The sequence below is a fragment of the Lethenteron reissneri genome, chromosome 6 (genome assembly GCF_015708825.2).
Source record: "Lethenteron reissneri isolate LAM-NWPU_2019-01 chromosome 6, ASM1570882v1, whole genome shotgun sequence".
Lineage (NCBI taxonomy): Eukaryota > Metazoa > Chordata > Hyperoartia > Petromyzontiformes > Petromyzontidae > Lethenteron > Lethenteron reissneri.
The window spans coordinates 4,753,443-4,772,601 of record NC_083784.1 but is presented as its reverse complement, the minus strand read 5'-3'; the positions used below and the strand labels follow the sequence as shown (position 1 = coordinate 4,772,601).

The following is a 19,159-nucleotide window of genomic DNA, read 5'->3' as shown; positions in this document are numbered from 1 at the left end:
TGGCAAGGGGGCGGGGGCGCTGGGGGGGGGGTGGGGGGCTGCCGCGTTAATTGCCCGTCACAGCCACGACCCCCCGATTGCGATGGAAGCTCCGTGGGCGAGCGGAGCACGTGGGACGGACACGGCGCGGAGGAAGAATCGCGTGGATTTGTGGATTGGTGTCAACTCCACAAGGCTGTAGCCATGGAGTCAACATTGGGGGGGACCAAATCTTCCAGGGTGTCTGGGGGTCCCAACCCAGAACAAATTCTAAATTTGAAAACTAATTTTCTTCCATAAAATATACAAAAAAAATCACTAACATATAGGATGGACTTTTTATATATTTTTTACAATAATGTCTAATAGTGTCTGGTATTACATTGCTCTGTTTTTACTTTTTTACCATTTCTTGTTCCATTGTATGTAATTGCAGAGATTAGGAATTAATTAAGTACAACCATAACCACGTAAATCTATGCATTGATTTATATGAAGACAAGTCCAGATATTGTGGCCAAGGTTTAGAAAATTGTTGTTTTTATTTACATAGCATAGCAAACATTTTTTGCAATATATTGGGGGGGGGGGACATTTTGAGCAATATATATTTTAATTACGGCCTTGGAACCCCATCCAGACCACGTGTTGCTGCTGCACGTCCTGGGGAAACATTCCATCATTAGCATCGTCAGTGGCGGCTGGTGTGTGTGTGCGTGTGCAAGCGTCAGCATCAGCAAGACAAAGGCGGCCGGGCGTGGTTATGGCCACCTTGCCCCGATCGTATCCCGTAGCTCGCTCACGGCACTTACCCCAACAGTCTGTTGCAGGCTATACGGGGGATCTTTGTCTTTGTTGTCAGCCTGTAACTCCCCAACTGCTGGACAGAGCCCCCCGCCCCAACTCCCTCCTCTCCTCAGCTGCCCCTGGTCAGTCGTGACCTCTGAACTCTGCGATGTCGTCTCTCTGTTTTTTTACGATCAGTGGAAACAAGAAGATGCTCGGTGTATTCGGCACTTTGTTTCGTTCATCATTTCGTAATTTTTTTTTAACGGGGCTTTATGTAACCCTCGCTCGCTCGCTCTCTCTCTCTCGCTCGCTCTCTCGCTCACTCTCTCTGCTGTTGCCTCCTCTGCTGTTGCCGCCTCTGCTGTTGCCTCTCCTCTGCTGTTGTCTCCTCTGCTGTTGCCTCTCATCCGCTTCTCTTCCCCTTTTCTCGCGGTCTCCTCTCGAGAGTTGGTGTGTCCTCTCTCTCTCTCTCCCCATCCCATCAGAGCTGACGTTTGATCGCAGTCCCCCATGAATTGATTCATCTTCGTGGTTGGTGGTGGGGCGGGGGGGGGCACACGTTCGGGCTGTGTGACTATTTTCTCAAGGCCACCGCGTGGGGCTGTTGGGTAGCGACTGTGGGGGAGGATGGGTGGGGGGTGCGGCGGGGGGGGGTGCAAATGCAACAGCTGCTGTCGCTTAGTGGCAAATTGCCGTGAAAATCCACGAGAGAGAGAAGAGAGAGACGGTGGCGATGATGTGTGGCCGCGGGGTGAGTGTTAACTACAGTCGGCTGGGATTTTTTAAAATCTGTTTAACTCTTCCCAATCTTGAAGCTTTCGTGACTGCAGGAATCCATGCCCATTGGTTCATTCGGTGAAGTCACGTGGGTAGAAAAAATAATAATAGATCACGACGTTTCGATCGCAACGCAAGCGTCCGTCATCAGGTGCGAAAAAAAAACACAACAGGAGGAATTTCGATTTGAAGCTTTCGTGACTGCAGGGATTCATCTTCTTGGTTCTTTCGGTAAAGTCACGTAGAAGGGAAGTAATAATATAATAAAAAGAAAACATAATAAAATAAAATTGTCACTGAGAATTTTATGAGAATTTTATTTTTTTACGTTTTATGTTTTATTATTTTATTATTTCCCTTCTACGTGAATTTACAGCAGAAGGACTTCCCAATCCTGGATATATCTGCTCGCTCAGTCGTGGTCTCTACCTTCTTCATTCTCCTCTCTCTCACTCGTCTTTCTGTCCAGCCATTTAGCGCCGCAGCGCGTGGATTCATAGCGTTTGTTTATTTGTTTGCTGGTGACTGTTCTATTTCGTATCGGAATCGCCTCCAGTGCTGTTGCTGCTGGCGGCAATAAAAGTTGTTTAAAAGTCAAAAGTCTGCCCACCCACCACCCCACCACCTCTCTCTCTTCCTCTCCCTCGAGAGAGAGAGAGATCAGCGAATCGCAGCTGATGGGGGTTCGCTATGATTGCGATGCACGCGTCGCTTGGAAGCTGTTGCATCCCGATCCTGTGTGTGGTCCTGCCGGTGATGGTTGTTGTTCAAAATCAGAATATGTGTTTATACTGGCAGAATCTGATGAGCTATGAAGCTCTTTTTCACAGATGTCCATTTGGGGACACGGGGTCAGACGGTTACGACAACAAACAATACAGAAACACGATCGGAGTGCAAAGTATAGGAAAGGAAAACACATCACTTAAAATAAATATAAAACATATAAAACGAAACTATGTTTGTATATTACAAGGCGAGATCCACTGAGCAATGTCGCTTCTTTTTCAGAAGCGACCTGGCCACAAATGATAGCTCAACGAGAAGTGGGACGCTGTCTCCCCGACAGACCTGGTCTCCACCTGAGGACGGCTGATTGCGTTGTGGCCGAAACGTCGTGAGAATTATTTTATTGTGTTTTTTTATTTTTATTATGTTATTACTTCCCTTCTACGTGACTTTACCGAAACAACCAAGAAGATGAATCCCTGCAGTCACGAAAGCTTTAAATCGAAAAGAAGTGGCTTATCGTCACGTGGACCATTTGTTGTTGTTGTTGTGGCTGTAGGGGGGGGGGAAGTAAATATATAAATTCACAAAAAACAAATTCAACTTCACGAAGTTCCATTTGCAAGAATCGCGCTCCTAGAGATCGGAGGTCATTTGATTGACGGAGGCTTCGCTGCGTTGAGAATTCGCGAGTCAGGGAGTTCCCACACTCCAGTCCTCACTGCCCCACCCCCTCAATCCTCGCCACCGCCACCACCACGCTCCGTCTCTCCGCCTTCACCGATTTAATCTTCGCCCATTCACGTACATATTAAACTCGGTTTCCACGCTGCTGCACTAGCCCGATGATTGTTAAACGCGTCACCACGTGACTCGCCAAACGTCACGCCTGTCACTCCCCGCCCCCACCCCTCCGCCCCGGCGAGTCGGATACGCGACGTTGCACCCGAGCAGACGTTTCCGACGTTGGTGCGACGTTGTTGACATGTGGGTCGAACCGTTGGACCAAGGTGGGCCCAACGTTTTGATTTGTTTTTACTGGGGTTACACCAGCCCATAAAAGGCGCACGGGAAAAACCAAAACAGCGGCGATTCGAACGATTGCGGATGTTTAATTTGCGTACAGGTACAAAGTCCGCTGGCTCCAGTTTTAAATGTCCTTTGGGTATGGGTTGCCGTGACTCAACAAGCCCGGGGCCCTCTGCAGAGCACAGACTGTCTGACTGACTGTCGTCACTTCACATTCCTTTAGAGGGAGCTGCAGCATGAATGGAAAGCGGGGAGTGGCGGGGAGCGCGTGTGTGTGCCCAATCACGGGTACCAGCGGTGTCGAGATCGGCCCCTTTGGAGCAGGAGGAGGAGGCTCGTGAAGGACGCTACCGGGCAAGTTGAGGAGCCGTCGCTCTCAAGCAACAACAGCGGAGGGTAGAGGAGGAGTGACGCTCACCACAACGAGCGGAGCGCCGGGCGGTTAAAAGGTTGCGAGGTGGCACAGTTGTGGGAGGGAGGAGGGGGCACAGGTGGTGCATTTGCCATTCAGAATCAGAAAGGGTTTTATTCGCCATGAAAGTTCGCACAGACAAGGAATTTACTTTGGCCGGAAGGTGCATACAATCAACATTTAGGAATCTTAAATCTTAAATAAGTGGTTTACAAGTCTAACTATATTAAAGGTACAAGTCTAATACTAAGGAGCTAAAGTATGTAAAAATTTAATAAAATAAAATCTAAAATACACAATAGCTATAATATACAATATAAAATTACAAAAATGCAAATAGGGTAACATAGTGCAAATATGGCAGAGTGTAATTGTGCAGATATTGTGTTAAAGTCAGTTTGAGCGTTAAAGTCAGTTTGAGCCCCTGACCTTGTTGAAGAGGCCAGCAGCGGATGGGAAGAAACTGTTTTTATGGCGTGAAGTTTTGGTCCTGATGGACCGCAGCCTTCTGCCGGAGGGGAGTAGCTGGAACAGAGAGTGACCAGGGTGAGAGGAGTCGGCCACAATCTTCCTCGCTCGCCTCAGGGTCCTCATCTCAGTCAGTCAACACATGAGAGCGCCATTCATACCGAGGCCGTCTCCGAGCGCTTTGGACGCCGATAATCCACTTAATAGGGTCTGGTGAGCGAATGTTGTGAGGGCTAGGGAGTAGGGTTCTGGTTAGCTCGTGTTATCACCCGAAGAAAACGCACGTGTGTGACGGGGCAACGCTCTATCCCCTACAGATGCAAGAAGTGGAGTCCACATTTGCGAGACTGCCTTCTCGGGGCGAACCAGGGTATGGCACCTCCTCTACGCCAACGGGGATGGAGTTTCACGCCATCTCTGTGTGGTCCACCAACCCTCGCCACTGCCTTCACAGTGCTGGGTTACAGGTCGCGTGCCCAGTCTCCAATATTATCACAGCAGCGGCAGCGTTTGTTTAAGGGAAACACATCTCTGAACCAGTTTTCCATATTCTGGGTCTCATCAGCAGGATTCTTACATCTATGCTGCTGGGTTACCAGATCTTATCGGACAGAGCTCTCCGCCAAACTGTGAAAACGTCTAAGTAGTTTCTTGCTCAAATGAGTGTGGATGTCGTGCTCATCTCTTCCACAGGGCCTAAGCCAGTGGTGGAAATTCCACATTCCTATGGTGGGGGAGAGTCTATTCATAAGACTACCCATTGTTGATTTCCCCGACACAACGTGGTACTAACTTTATCGACCCTGGAGGGATGATGATGATGGACTGAGTGATCCGATTGCCCTCCCTGCTTGGTCACGTGGCCGGGTGTCGAACCTACACGTTTGTCCCGTCCAGTGTGGTTGGTTGGTGGGACAGGAAGGACGAGAAAACGTGGTTCTTTAAAAGCGACGGAAGCAAACCCGAGGGCAATTCTCGGACAAGTTTACCGACCCTGGAGGGATAATGATGATGATGGACTGAGTCATCCGATTGCCCTCCCGGCTTGGTCACGTGGCCGGGTGTCAAACCTACGTTTGTCCCGTCCAGTGTGGTTGGTTGGTGGGACAGGAAGGACGAGAAAACGTGGTTCTTTAAAAGCGACGGAAACAAACCCGAGTGCAATTCTCGGACAAGTCCACTGAGCCGTGCGTGCGAGGGGTAGATCGTGCGTGCATAAACACACTTTCATCCCCCTCTCCTACTCGCACAAAGCCCTCCCTTCCCACGCGCCCACCCCGAATGCAGCAGGGACCCAACTTGGCACAGTCTAAAATGCTTTTGACATCACTTTGTTTCCCTCCCCTCCCTCCCTCCCCCAAAAAAGGTTGTGCCTGTGTGGGGGGAGAGGGGGGGAAGAGGTGGAGGGAGGGAGGGAGGAGGGGCAGGGTGGATGATGGTGTGTGCATGCAGGTCGTGGGAGACTGGATAATGTGGTTGGTGGTGGTGGGGGAGGGAGGGGTTAGTAAGAGTTGACACAACAGCGGCGGCGGCGGCCGAGTCGCGCTGGAAAACGAAGTTAGTTTAGTTCGGCCCCGGGAGTTTGTGAGTTTCACTCCTTCACTGCTCACCTCGTCAACGCCGGTGGTTGTGTTTTGTTTGTTTTTTTTAAACGAGGGCGCGGACGAGGGTTCGGACTCCATCATTCACGGCTCCCTCCCTCTCTCGCCCTCTCTTAATGGCGAAGGAAACAAAGAGAGCTTAAGGGACGTAGTGTGGCCGGGTGCGGGGAGAGGCTGAGACAGAGAGAGAGAGCCTTGAGGGAGACTGAGAAGACCCAGAGAAGCCTTTGCGGAGACCGTTGGTACTTGCTGCAAGAAGCGGCACTGCGAGGCTGAGAGAGACGAGAGCTGAGAGCAACTTTGGCGTGTGCGTTCAGCTGCCATCAAAGCGTCATGATTCATCCAACTCTCGCGCGCCGCTCAGATCGAGAGCTGCCACCGAGCGTCAACTCCACTGCTGGATTATCGTCGGCGAGTTCGACAACCATTATATAAACGGGGTGGTAGCTCCTGCAATCTCTCATTTACTTGATACAGCTGTCGTGGCTGTGACGGTTCCACCTGAAGACGGAAGCTTGTGTTGCCTCCGAAACGTCGTGATTTTTATTTTATTTTACTTTTATTAATTTTAATGTTTTACCTACGTGACTTTACCGAAAAAAACCTAAGAATATGAGTTCGACAGAGCCTGGACGTTCTCGACTGGGTTGTTAGAGACGACAACAACAAACACATCGGGCACTCTGCTCAGCGGGGCATGGTGGACAACGTGGCGAGGTGGATAACTGTCAGCACGGCGACTGAGAGAGTCGCGGGGTGACTCGAGGAGGAGGAGGAGGTGACGACTCCCTGAGTGGTTGTTGGAGCCTCCAAGAAGATTTTGAGATTGTTCTTTGAGGAGGCTGGACGACAGCTCGGGGAGAGGAGAGACGGGGAGAGAGAGACGGGGAGAATTGCAGCGGATTTGTGTTTGAGGAGTTGAGAGAGGTCACTGCAGAAGTTGGTGTTGACGGAGAGTTAGGAAGCGAGGGGAGGGAGAGACAAGGGGCAGTGGGAGAGGGTGGACGAGTAAGAAGGTGAGGGTGGAGAGGTCGTGAGGGTGGAGAGTGAGTGACAAGAGGGAGTCTGGGTTGTTTATTGTGAAGTTGTTGGTCGAAAGTCAATAGCAAACAATTAAATATTAACTCGCGTTGATTGTGATGCTTTGTTGAACTTTACTGGCAGGAGGCAAGCAATAATTAATTGTACGCGGAGTGATTTTGGTTTACAAATTAGATTCGCCTCTTCGCCTCTGGTGACCTACCCCAGGTTTATTTTTTATGGGATTTTTTTTGAGGGTGGCGTTCGTGGCGGGGAGGTGAAGTAAAAGAAGGGCACGAAATTCCAATTCCGTGGTTGAGATTTACAACAAAACACCACCACGTGGGTACTTCCTTGCGCCGATAGCCTGCGCCAAGTGATTTCTCGCTGGGCACACAACTCGGCAGGGCTACGATATTTTACTCTGAGAGGGAGGTGCGGTGGGGGGAGAGGAAAGAGACGAGGTGAGAAAGAGGTGGGATTTGGGGGGCGCAGGGGTTGGTGTATTTTCTTTTTAATCTCCACTGGATTTGGTCCAGAAAATATCCGGTGTTGAAACCGTGACAGAAATATCAGGATCTGAATTCCAGACCGGAGGAATCCGATGAGCCGCAAAGTATTTTTTCGAAGTTGTCCATTAAGACGACGCAGGGACACACGGGACTGAATAGGTGCATCATACGAAGAGGAGGTTGATACGAAGAGGTGCTTCATACGAAGAGGTGGTTCTGACGAAGAGGTGCTTCATACGAAGAGGTGGTTCTGACGAAGAGGTGGTTCTGACGAAGAGGTGGTTCATACGAATAGGTTTTAAGACGACCAGAGAGTTGCTTTGGATTGCGAGGAGAGGGACCGGGGCGAGAGTGGAGAGACGCAGGGGGAGAGGGACTTGAGGAGAGCGAGAAGAACTCAACCGCACAACGATTCAAGAGATGATGGAGGAGGAGGATGCGGCGGCGGCCGAGAAGGTCGATACTGGCGATGAGTCATCTGCGGCTGTTACGGCTGAACCTGCAACAGAAGGAGCAAGTTCGGATAGCAAGCAACTCATGGACGACATGATGGGTGTCCTGGTGAGTGAGAAGTGTGATTGTGTGTGTCGACCCCGAAATAGGTGCTCGCTAAAAGCACTTGTCCCAACAGTCAATGCGGTCCGCATTGCTGGAATCGTTGGCTTTGTTGAGTGGATGGCTCGGCTGAATCCTAGCCCAGGGTAAATTGTCTGTTCGGGAATTTGTTTGCATGCCACTGGTTCACAGCTGAGCAGCTGTCATCACGGCCGTGTCAGCGGGTGGCGGTGGAGGGGTGCGGAGCGGTGGCGCAGTGGTTAGGTCACCGCGCTGCCAACCCGGCGTCTCGAGTTCCATTTCCGCTCGCGGTCCCAGCAGCACGGGCGACGATTATCTGAACCGATCCTGGGCCTCGCCCCTAGATTGACTCGGCCTCAAATGAGTAACTGATGCGGTGTGTAAACATCGCTACTGGGGAGACAAAGTCGGCCGCGCGTGGTGCTGGCCACACACCCCCTCGTGTGCCGTGCCGGCCTTCGGAAGTTCTCGCTCGTGAACAGTACGCTCCCCAATAGGCTTTTAAATGACTATACGGGGGATCTTTGTTTTTGGTGGTGGAGTGGATTGAATCACCCCAGTTTCGACTTCTGAGCTATAAAGAAAACGGGATGTATTTTTGTATGCTCTTTGGTTCTTTCAATAAAGTCACGTACTTAGAAGAATAAAATAAAATAAAAAATAATATTTCTCGATTTAAAGCTTTCGGGACTGCAGGGATTCATCTTCTTGGTTATTTCGGTAAAGTCACGTAGAATGGAAATAATAAAATAATAATAAAACATAATAAAATAATTTTCACGACGTTTCGGCCACAACGCAAGCAGCCGTCCTCAGGCGGAAAAAAATAATCCAGCAGTGCAACTGCTGAAACAGCGAGAGAGCTGTTACAACAAGAGGTTATATTTTACTTTGTTTTATTTTACCAGCTAAGCCCCACTGAGCTGTAGGGCTCTTTGTGAGAAGCGACCTGGCCACAAATAATAGCTCAACGAGGTGGCTTATCACGTTAAAATATATAGCAGCCAAATACTCTAAACGCGTGATGTTGATTTTAAACGTGGAGGGGAAAAACCCCCGAGAGGACCCGGAGAAAAATCAACGCGACCACGGGGAGATAACACGCACAACTCCCAAAACTACAGCAGGCGTCAGGGTCGGGATCTAACCTACGACCTCCTGCACACCAGGCGAGGTAGTTAACATCTCCTAGCCACCGCCGAGGGTTGTGGAGGTGAGAAAATTTCATCAGCAGTGGAAGAGAGGAGGCGATGCTGATCACCATCATCGTCGTCATTGTAACGCAGCTGACAAAAACGCAAACTTAGAAGCCACTGTGTGTAATTTACGAATGTAACGAGAGATTCGATTTTGGTTATTTGTTACCGAGAGAGATGTGATTTTGGTTATTTGTTACCGAGAGAGAGACACGGAGATAGGAATACACGAATAAGACTGTTAAACCAGAGCCGAGAGAGAGGGAGAGATATTTCTACACGGAGTCGAGAATCGAGATCATGATTCAATCCGGGAGTGGATGGAGGTTGGTTCTGTATTCTTGGATCCGTCTTCTCGGTATTGTTCCTCGTCTGAACTGCTTTTCGTGCTTGCGTTTGTTGTAACCCCCCCCCAGCACCTCCCGTTAGCACGGTCGGCTACGTACGGTGCGAAAGAAGTTAAACACACAGCGTCAGTTGGCCACATCGTGAGCCCGAATTGCATCTCGTTTTGCATATCTTAATCTAATCTAAACTCACGTGAGTCAATGTTTGTATCATCACATTAACCATCGACTTTAATTGACGAAGGGACCCCCATTGTGAGAGATAAAGGCGCAGCCCTGCAATGACTTTGCTCACTGCACTGCTGGTGGAAGAGCCTCCACTAGAGGGGAGCTCTAGAGGTGGGAGTTATCCACACTTTACCCCACCACACGTAACCTCCCGGATCATAGCCTAATTGTGGTTAACCCCATTGGCTAAGTGGGCAGAGGTGGTGCTGGTGGCGGTGGTTGTGGTGGTGGTGGTTGTGGTTGTGGTGGTTGTGGTGGTGGTTGTGGTGGTGGTGGCGGTTTGTGAACTCGCCCAACTTATTTTCTTCACCTGCCTGCCTCGCCGGGGGAGATGGGATCCCCCCTTCTCTCTGGGTTTCAAGTCCGGCCGCGCTGCTCACCGCTTACAACGCCACCACCGTCTGCGACAGCCATCCACATTGTATCGGTAGCCAATTAAAACGTTGGGCAGAACTGATGGATCGTAACCGGCCTTGTGTAGAATCGCTACCCGAGGGGGTATATGGGATGGATCGTGCAATGTGATTCAACGCTCCCCCCACGCTACCCCCCTACCCCTCCCCCACGCTACCCCCTCCCCCAACATACCCCCTCCCTACCCCCTCCCTACCCCCTCCCTACCCCCTCCCCCCTCCATACCCCTCCCCCCTCGTTTATGGGGGGGAGGGGGGGATCAGCAATCCCTGCATACCACGTGCTACCGGTTCGAGTGCCAGCCGGGCTGTGGGGTGCGGGATCTGAGTCACATAATCTGAGTGATTATAATTATCGGAGAGTATGCGAGGTCATTAATCACGGTTGAGGGACGTGTGTGTGTGTGTGAGAGAGAGGAGACAACGAGAGAGAGAGACGGAGAGTTGTTTACAGAAGGAGTTGAGACGCAATTGGAGAGATACAGAGACGTACAGAGGCAGAGACCCAGAGAAAGACGCGAGCAGAGAGTTGAGAAGAACATATAATACATAGTGGAAGAGACCGAGAGACAGAGACAGAAAGACAGAGAGACACACGGAGAGACGTAGAGAGGGACAAATAAACAGAGACAGCGAGGCATAAATACAGCGAGACAGACGAGACACGCACAGAGAGACCGAGAAACACACACAGTGACAAGACAGAAACGCAGAGAGACACACAGGGATAGGAGACGGATACATGGACACAGGCGGGCAGGGAAAACAAATACACAGCCAGACAGAGAGACAGACAGAGAGACAGATAGAGAGACAGAGAGACAGACAGAGAGACAGAGAGACGGAGAGACAGACAGAGATACAGAGAGACAGAGAGAGACAGAGAGAGACAGACAGAGAGACAGACAGAGACAGAGAGACAGGTAGATAGACAGAGACAGAGAGACGGACAGAGACATAGAGACAGACAGGTAGATAGACAGAGACAGACAGAGAGACACAAACATTGCACGGAGACTTGCTGGACTATGGGACGCGTCTGTGAGCAGGTGGGGCTTCTGGTGGGAGTAGTGAAAGGGGGGGGGGTGGTGGATGAGTGGGGGAGTGGTGGTGAGGGTGATGAGGGTGAGTGAGTGATTGGTGGCATGAGTAGGGGTGGTATTTCGGGCAGTGCAGTGGTATTTAAGGCGGTGGTGGTGATGCAAGTCGAGAGTGCGGAGTACGTCACAGTGATGAAGTTGTTGGTTTTGGGGGTGGCGAGCGTCAATGGTGTTTCATCTGTGGGGTGGGTGGGTGGGCTGGTTGAGGTGTAGTGCCGAGGGCGACTTTGTCCGTTTTCGTCACTGCTTTTCTGGTGGGGGGGGGGGGGTCAGGATGTTCGCCACATGTTATTGTCCGAGGGCAGGAATCAAACTGGGTTCGCAGACTCATCATTTTTACACTCAACCCACAACGCAACACCACTCGCTCTCTCTCTATCTCGCTATTCTGCTGCTGCTGCTGCCAATAACACATTCGGTCCCGTCTCCTCTCGTATCCCTCCGCGCTAAATCCACTGCTGGGGGTCATCATGGCACTGACAACCCCCTCCTACTCCACCTCCTCCCCCCGTGACTGTATTAAACGCCGCTGAAGCGCTGAGTGGGACATTGGTGTTGGCAGGGCCGCGTGTCCACGCCTTGTCGACGCTGCGGCTACCTGCGATGGAACGCGTTGCACGGTGCTTGTCGCAGAAAGTGTCCCTGTCAAATAAACGTTTGTCGAATTCTAACTCGTAGCATTGCCCCCCCCCCCTCCTCCTTCTCCCCGCTACCGCACGGCATCCGCTTCTCCCCCTCTCCTCTCTCCGGAACGCTCCGGAGAGAGAAGAGGACGGCTCAGAGGCGCTCAGAGGAGGAACCACAGTCGAGCGGGACAGGCGGCAGCAGGCAAATCAGTGGCGAGGAGCCGCCGTTACCCAATATTTTTCCCAAGCTCTGCAGTCCTACGGATATATTGAGACGCTTTCTGGCCAATTTAATGCGTGAGTTTTCTACACGTGTGGGAGGAATACCGGAGCATCTGGAGGAAACCCCGCTCGTACGAGCGAGGGAGCAACGCTCTATCCCGTGCAGAAGGGAAAGATGATATCAGTCGACACTTTTTTAAATCCTTTATATTAAGTTCGCGCGCTTGCTTGCTTGCGACCGTGCAAATCTTTCGGTCGTTTTTTAACCCACTTCCCGTGATCCAATCGAGCTGACATTTTGCACACAGACTCGTTGTGCGTGACAATGAATTTTCGTGAACATTTTTTCCCAAAATTTTACACTGTTTAGGGAAATGTTTTTAAAATATTTATTTACCAATTGGTTAATGCTGGCACACAATCATCTGACCCATAGGTGGCAGCCATATCAAGCCAGAGGACGAGATGACTCTAGCCGCCCCGATGCCACGCATATAAAGAATTTATAGTGAAAAACTTTGTTTTTACGGGTTAATTTTTTTAGGACCGCCTCCTGGCGAGCCAGGGTATACGGCTCCTCCTCGACGCGCACGGGACGGGAGTTTCACAGCTGTGTTCGGGGAGCCACTAATCCTGACTGGACCAATGTGGTGAAGTCTGGCCTTCATAGGTGCTTGCTAAGAGCACTTGCCCCAACAGTCTCTTGAAGGCTATACGGAGTCTTTGTCTTTGTGTGTGGGGAGCGGTTGTGTAGTGGTTAGCGCGCTGTGCTATGAACCTTGCGACCCGAGTTCGATTCCCGCTCACGGCCAACGCCAGTGACGTTTATCGGAACCGGTCCCGGGCCTCCCCTAGGTCGACTCAGCCTCAAATGAGGCTGAGTCGTGGTGTTGGCCACTCACCCCCTCGTCTCCTGTTACCGGCCTTCAAAGGTGCTCGCTAACAGCACTTGCCCCGACAGTGAAGGCTATACGGGGGATCTTTGTCTTTGTGTGTGTAGCCGTGGTGCTGTGTGGCGTGCCGGCCTTCGTAGGTTGCTACTCGTTAACGGCACTGGCTCCAACAGTCTGTTAGAGGCTGTGGGGATCTTTGTTTTTGTCTGTGTTGTGTATTCGCACGAAGATCTTGGCTCATTACGTGGGGGAATGCGGGAGGGGGGGATGGGGATCAGCCGCCCGCAGCGTTGTCGTAGTGTTGAGTTGAAACGATGCCAAGTGCACAGAATTCATAACCGCACGCGGCATTGGTGACTCAGCCTCCGTGACCGACATGCCGTCTGTATTTATAATAATAATAGCGAGCACGTTTGGTGTGGCGCTATGTACGTGTGTGTGTATATGTTGAACGTCTTTCGCACCGTGCTACCGCAGTTCTAAAGGAATCGGTCACCAGTGCAAGGCTATCACGAAGTCACCACGACGCTTCACAGATGGGTGCAGCGGGTAGCAGCGATGCAGGTGGCCTGCAGTCACAGCACTTCTTGAGACAGCGAGGGTTGGTGGGTCGCCGCACTGCCTAATCGTTCGTACCGCTGCTGATGTACATGGCAGAGCGACAACATACGATTTCACATTCAGGTGGTCAAGGCCAGGACAACCGGGAGCAGCGGAGCGGCGTATCCATCGCTGTGACGTCCCCTTCGTATTTGTGGATCGGGGCATTGCGCTCGTTAAACGCTGCACGGTCTGTTCTTTGGCGAGCACAGTCGCACCGCTGCTACTGGAGAGTTTCACATTTTCCGCACTTATTTTGTGAAACTTCCTCCCCTGTCGGTGTGCGGAGGTGCCATAACCCTGGGCTCGCCAGGAGAAGGCAGTACAGCAAGTGTGGACTAATCGCCATCTGTTTATTCCATCTGTGCGGGGGATTGAGCGTTGCCCCCTCGCGGAAGGGCGTCGGGGTTATCGCCGCGTGCTCCGTTTCCCTCCTCCTCCACGTGAATAATGAACACAGGTCATCATCGTTTATTGGCTGTAAACTTACAATCGTCAAACACCCTAATGTATCAGATTCCGGTGACTCAGCGTGGCTCTGCTGGATAAATGGGTTGTTATTATAATACTTTTTTAATTATAGTCTGGCAGTCGAGGTACATTCCGTCATCCGTCTAGGTGGCTCAGCAGGTAGAGCGAGCGGCCATCGCAAAGGTCAAGAGTTCAAGTTCTCATTGTGGTGGCGGTCGAGGGCGGTTGGTTGGCTTTAGCCCATCATCATCCATCCCTCCGGGTTGGATAAAATAGGTATCACTTTGTATGTATGTATGCATGTATGTTGAACTTCTTTCGCACCATACGTAGACAACCGTGCTAATGTACGGTGGGAAGGACGGAAAAAAAACTAAACGCAAACAAAGTTTGTTTGACGACAAACTTTGACAACAATCTTCGTGGGGAAGCACCAACAGCGGTTGTTCAATGAAGATACCCCCCCCTCCCCCCGTCACAGTAATGTGGAATTTACACCACTGGCTCGACAGCAGGGCTGTAGATAGGAGAATAAGTGCCGACGGCGCCTCTGCTAGTTGGGGACGAGTTCGCTCTGTGGGGACGGTACTGCTGCTGTACCGTTTCACAGAGTGTGGTGATTTTTCTAATTGCCTACTTTAAAAAAAAATCTATGTACGTATGTTGAACCTCTTTCGCACCGTACGTAGCCAACGAGCGTCCCAGGGTCTTTCATGGCCACTCCGAAGCAGACGCAGTATGCTAGTGTTATTTTATGATGAATACACAGCGGCGGTATTAACCAGGGCGGCCGATGGTCTCGAACTACGAACATCTGGACACAAAATAGTACTCAATTTACGTGACCCCCTGTTGATGATGGTGGTAGTTGTGGGTTGAGTTTTCACTGCCTCGCCGGAGATTCCAGCTCGGAATCAGCACTCACCGAGTCACTCGCTAATTCACCAGCGGTCAGTCGCCTCCCTATCGCTCTCCTATCGCTACTAGCGCGGTCGCTGTTCCTGTGGACGTCACCCGTGTTAAGGACCCGGTCTGTCAGACGCCGACTGTTTCATCTCATCCACCACCATTACCACGCTCTTCAACCACCACCACCACCACCACAGTGTGTTCCACCACGACCACCACGCTGTGTTCAACACCACCACAGTGTTCAACAACAACCACCACCACGACCACTATGCTGTGTTCAACCACCCCAACACTGTTCAACCACCATCACACTGCAGGTCACAACAACACACCCATTTAAGCACTCATTTAAGCACTCACCTACCCACTCATTCACTCACTCATCCACCCACTCACTCATCCACCCACTCACTCATCCACCCACCCACCCACTCACCCACCCACCCACTCACCTACCCACCCACCCACTCACCTACCCACTCACCACACTGCAGTTAACCTCACCTCTCTGCTGCTCCACTGTGCTCCCCCCTCCCTAAGTTCTTACTACAACAACAATAATAACCTCGCTCCAGTCAAGAAACAGGCCACACTATTTCACGGTGCTGTTTGTTGCTGGCCGCTTGTTCGGGCCATTAGGGGTCTATGCTCAGGCATCCGTGATTTATATAGTATCGCAATTTTTTTTTGTTAAATCTAAACCAAAACCTCACCGTACTGGGATGGGCGACGGGCCAACTTGAACCATCTGGCCGGATTTGTTTGGATTATTATTTTTTTCAGTTCCGTTTCTATTTTTCCTTCTCCTCCCTCGCCCCGACTTTTCCATTTTCGCTGAATTATTCCCCCCCCCCTTCCTCCTCTTCCTCTCTCTCTCTCTCTCGATATTTTCATTCGGGTTTGTTTTTCGGGGTGTCCCCGCCCTTGGCGTTCGATTGATCGCCTTTCGCCTGGGAGCCGCTCCGTCGCTGCGTCTACCCAACCGCTCAGGAATGCGGCCGACCGGAGCTTCCCCCCCGCCCCGCCCCTACCCCCCCGCCCCGCCCCTACCGCTCTCTGCGTTGCTGCTGCTGCGGAAACTACGCAGCCCCCCCCACCTTCCCCCCGCCCCCCCTTCCCGAGGCCCCCCTTTCCCCCGGCCCCCCTTCCCCCCGCCCCCCTCCCCCCGCCCCCCCTTCCCTAGGCCCCCTGCTTCCCCCCGCCCCCCCCCCCTTCCCCCCCGCCCCCCCTCCCCCCGCCCCCCATTCCCCCGGCCCCCCTTCCCCCTGGCTCTCCCTTCCCCCCCTTCCCTAGGCCCCCCCTTCCCCCCCCCCTTCCCCCCGGCCCCCCCTTCTCCCCGCCCCCCGCCCCACCCCTTCCCCCCGGCCCCCCTTCCCCCCGGCCCCCTTTCCCCCCGCCCCCCCCTTCCCCCCGCCCCCGCCTTCTCCCCGCCCCGCCCCCCGCCCTCCCTGGCCCCCCCCACCCCTGCCGCTTTCTGCGCTGCGTTGCTGCTGCTGCGGAAACTCCGCACCCCCCCCCGCACCGCACCCCCCACCCCCCCGCACCGCACAGCGCAAGCCCCGACAGCGAGAACGTCGCTTCACAATCCCCCGGCAGCAGCAGCCCACCGGGCTCACCGGGCTCACCGGGCTCACCGCGTCAGCGCAAATCACCGCGCCTAGCGCCGCCACCGCCACCACCCCTTTGATGTAGTGCGCCGGTGAAGGCGCAGCCCTGCAAGTGCTTTGCTCGTCACCTCCTTTTTGTTGTGGTTGTTGTTGTTGTTGTTCCTTTACGAACCAGGTAGAGCCCTCTTCTTGGTTCTTTCGGTAAAGTCACGTAGAAGGGAAATAATAAAATATTAAAAATCAAAAATAATAAATCATTCTCACGACGTTTCGGCCACAACGCAAGCAGCCGTCCTCAGGTGAAGAACAGGTCTGTCGGGAAGACGTTGTCTTATTTCCCTTCTACGTGACTTGACCGAAAGAACCAAGAAGATGAATCCCTGCAGTCACGAAAGCTTTAAATCAAAATTCAGGTAGAGCCCGTTGAGGTTACTTGGCTCTTGTTCAGAGGCGAGCTGGCCACGCATCCGCCGCGGTGGCGAGATGTTAACTACCTCTCCTGGTCTACAGGGAAGGGTCGCGAGTTCGATCTCAACCCTTGCGCCTGCTGTATATTTGGAGCGTGCATGTTCGCTCTCTTTTTTTCCCAGTGGTCGCTGTGGATTTTTCTCCGGGTCCTCGGTTTTCCCCTCCATACTTGACAATCAACATCGCAGCGTTTAGAGTATTCGGCTGCTATAAATGTCCACGTGATAAGCCATGATTGTTTGTGGCCAGGTCGCTTCTGCTAAAGAGCTACATAGCTCAGTGGGGCCTTACCTGGTTAGAGAAACTTGATTATATGTTATATTTCATATTTATGTATGTGATGATAGCGCATTGAGGTGGCTTCTGTCATCATCATCATCATCATCACACGTGGGAGTTTATGGCAGCAGCCGAATAAAGCTAAGCGCGTGTTGATTAAAAATGTGGCGGAGAAAGGGCACAAAACCAGAGGAAGTCGGAAAAACGATCCACGCGACGGATAACGACGAGAGATAAAGAGAAACACGCGGACTCCAATGTGCACCGGCCTGTTGTTGCACAGGAGATGGAGCGATGAGATCTCAACCCGGTTTTGAAGGTGCCGGTCTTGGATCGCTGCTGCATCGCAGGGTTGCGAGAGTTGGTGGCGGAGGCGTAGGGGGGGGGGGGGGGTCGTGCGGGGAGGTCTTCATCCAGCAGTGGATCGATCAAAGCCAACGATGACAAAGATGATGATGATGATGACGACATTGTTGTCCGAATATTTCAACGAGACATCTGGGCGATGAAATGTGGGATCCAAAAAGGGAGGGGGCATTTTTTGCCCCACAGAACTACATAGACACCTCCAGTAGTAACTCTTGTGTGTCCACCCCTTGTGCTCACCCCCCGTGTGCCCCCCTCCCCACCTCCAGGACGGCTCATTGGGCAACATAGACGACCTGGCGCAGCAGTACGCCGAGTATTTCAACACCCACTTCGACGACGTCTTCGACCGGATGGAGGAGCTGCAGAAGAGGCACTCGGTGCTGGAGCTCGCGGTGAGTGCAGGCCTCTCCGACCCGGCCATCTTGCGCCGCCCCCCGCCGCGGTTCAGTTTTAGCGGAGGACGGTTCGAGAGCGTTGGCGAGGAGGTGGTGGTGGTGCCGTGGTGGTGCTGTGGTGGTGGTCGTGTTTTCTTTGTTCAATTGTGAACAACGGCCATGTCAGACGGTAAATCTTATTGGCATAACCATTGGTTCGCTGCAGCTCAAAGACACGCTCCTACGAGGCATGCGGTGACGTTAGGACATGTCCCCGTGTGTGCTCGGCAATATGGAGGGGCTGAAGACCAGAATCGGTGATCTCGCCGACAATCTGCCACGGACCACCGGCCACCCGAGTTCGATTCGCGCTCACGGCCAACAACACCGGTGATGAATATCTGAATCGGTCCTGGGCCTACGCAAGGTCGACTAGGTCTCAATTGAGTACCTGGTGCAATGTGGGGACATTGCCACTGGGGAGACAAAGGCGGTCGGGCGTGGTGTTGGCCACCCACCGCCTCGTGTGCCGTGCTGGCCTTCATAGGTGCTCGCTAACAGCACTTGCCCTAACAGTCTGTTAGGGCTACACGGGGGATCTTTGTCTTTGGTGTTAGTAGGCAGTCACCCTCCAGCAACAACAGTGGAGCGTGGAGGAGGAGCGACGCTCACAATAACGAGCGGAGCGGCGGGCGGCTTAAATGTAGCAAGTTGGCACAGCAGGGGGCACAGCTGGTGCATCTAGCAGTCATCTGAGTCAGTCAACCCATGGCACCTGGGTCTGTCCCGTGACATCCTGCCCAGCGAGCCTTCGAGACTTCACGTGGCCTCGGAGTGCACCAAGCCTGGCACAAGCGCTGTGCTGACGTTACCGCCACATAGTGGCGAATGGCGGCTGTTGTTCTGTTGGTGGTGGTGTTCATAAAATCTTGAAGAAAAATAATGACAACAACACCCTTTCGGCAATCTGCGTGCGATGACCTCTCCCTGATGGCGCCCGATCTCATTGAGCCTGATTAGTCGTGAGTACTCGGAAGGGTGACCACCCCCACCACCAGCAGGGCTTGCCAGGTGTTGTAGGACTGAGGGCAGTGAGGTGTGGGTGGCACGAACGTCGGTGTATCTCGCGCTTTGGGGGGAACTTCAGTAATAGTGTACAGTT

The 19,159-nt window shown here is 52.5% G+C and overlaps 1 protein-coding gene across 4 annotated transcripts in view; it reads left to right on the top strand.

Annotated features, from left to right (window-relative positions):
- The window catches only part of LOC133354045 (SAM and SH3 domain-containing protein 1-like), a 302,643-nt gene that overhangs the window by 181,615 nt on the left and 101,869 nt on the right, over nucleotides 1-19,159 (top strand). For 2 of the 4 annotated variants that reach the window (XM_061570607.1, XM_061570600.1), the window contains exons 1-2: nucleotides 5,672-7,877; nucleotides 17,890-18,015. In XM_061570607.1, the coding sequence (XP_061426591.1) occupies nucleotides 7,737-7,877; nucleotides 17,890-18,015 (267 nt within the window). In that variant the 5' untranslated portion in view covers nucleotides 5,672-7,736. Of the gene's footprint in view, nucleotides 1-5,671; nucleotides 7,878-17,889; nucleotides 18,016-19,159 lie in introns of those variants that run through there. The other 2 variants (XM_061570594.1, XM_061570613.1) reach the window with 1 other exon arrangement.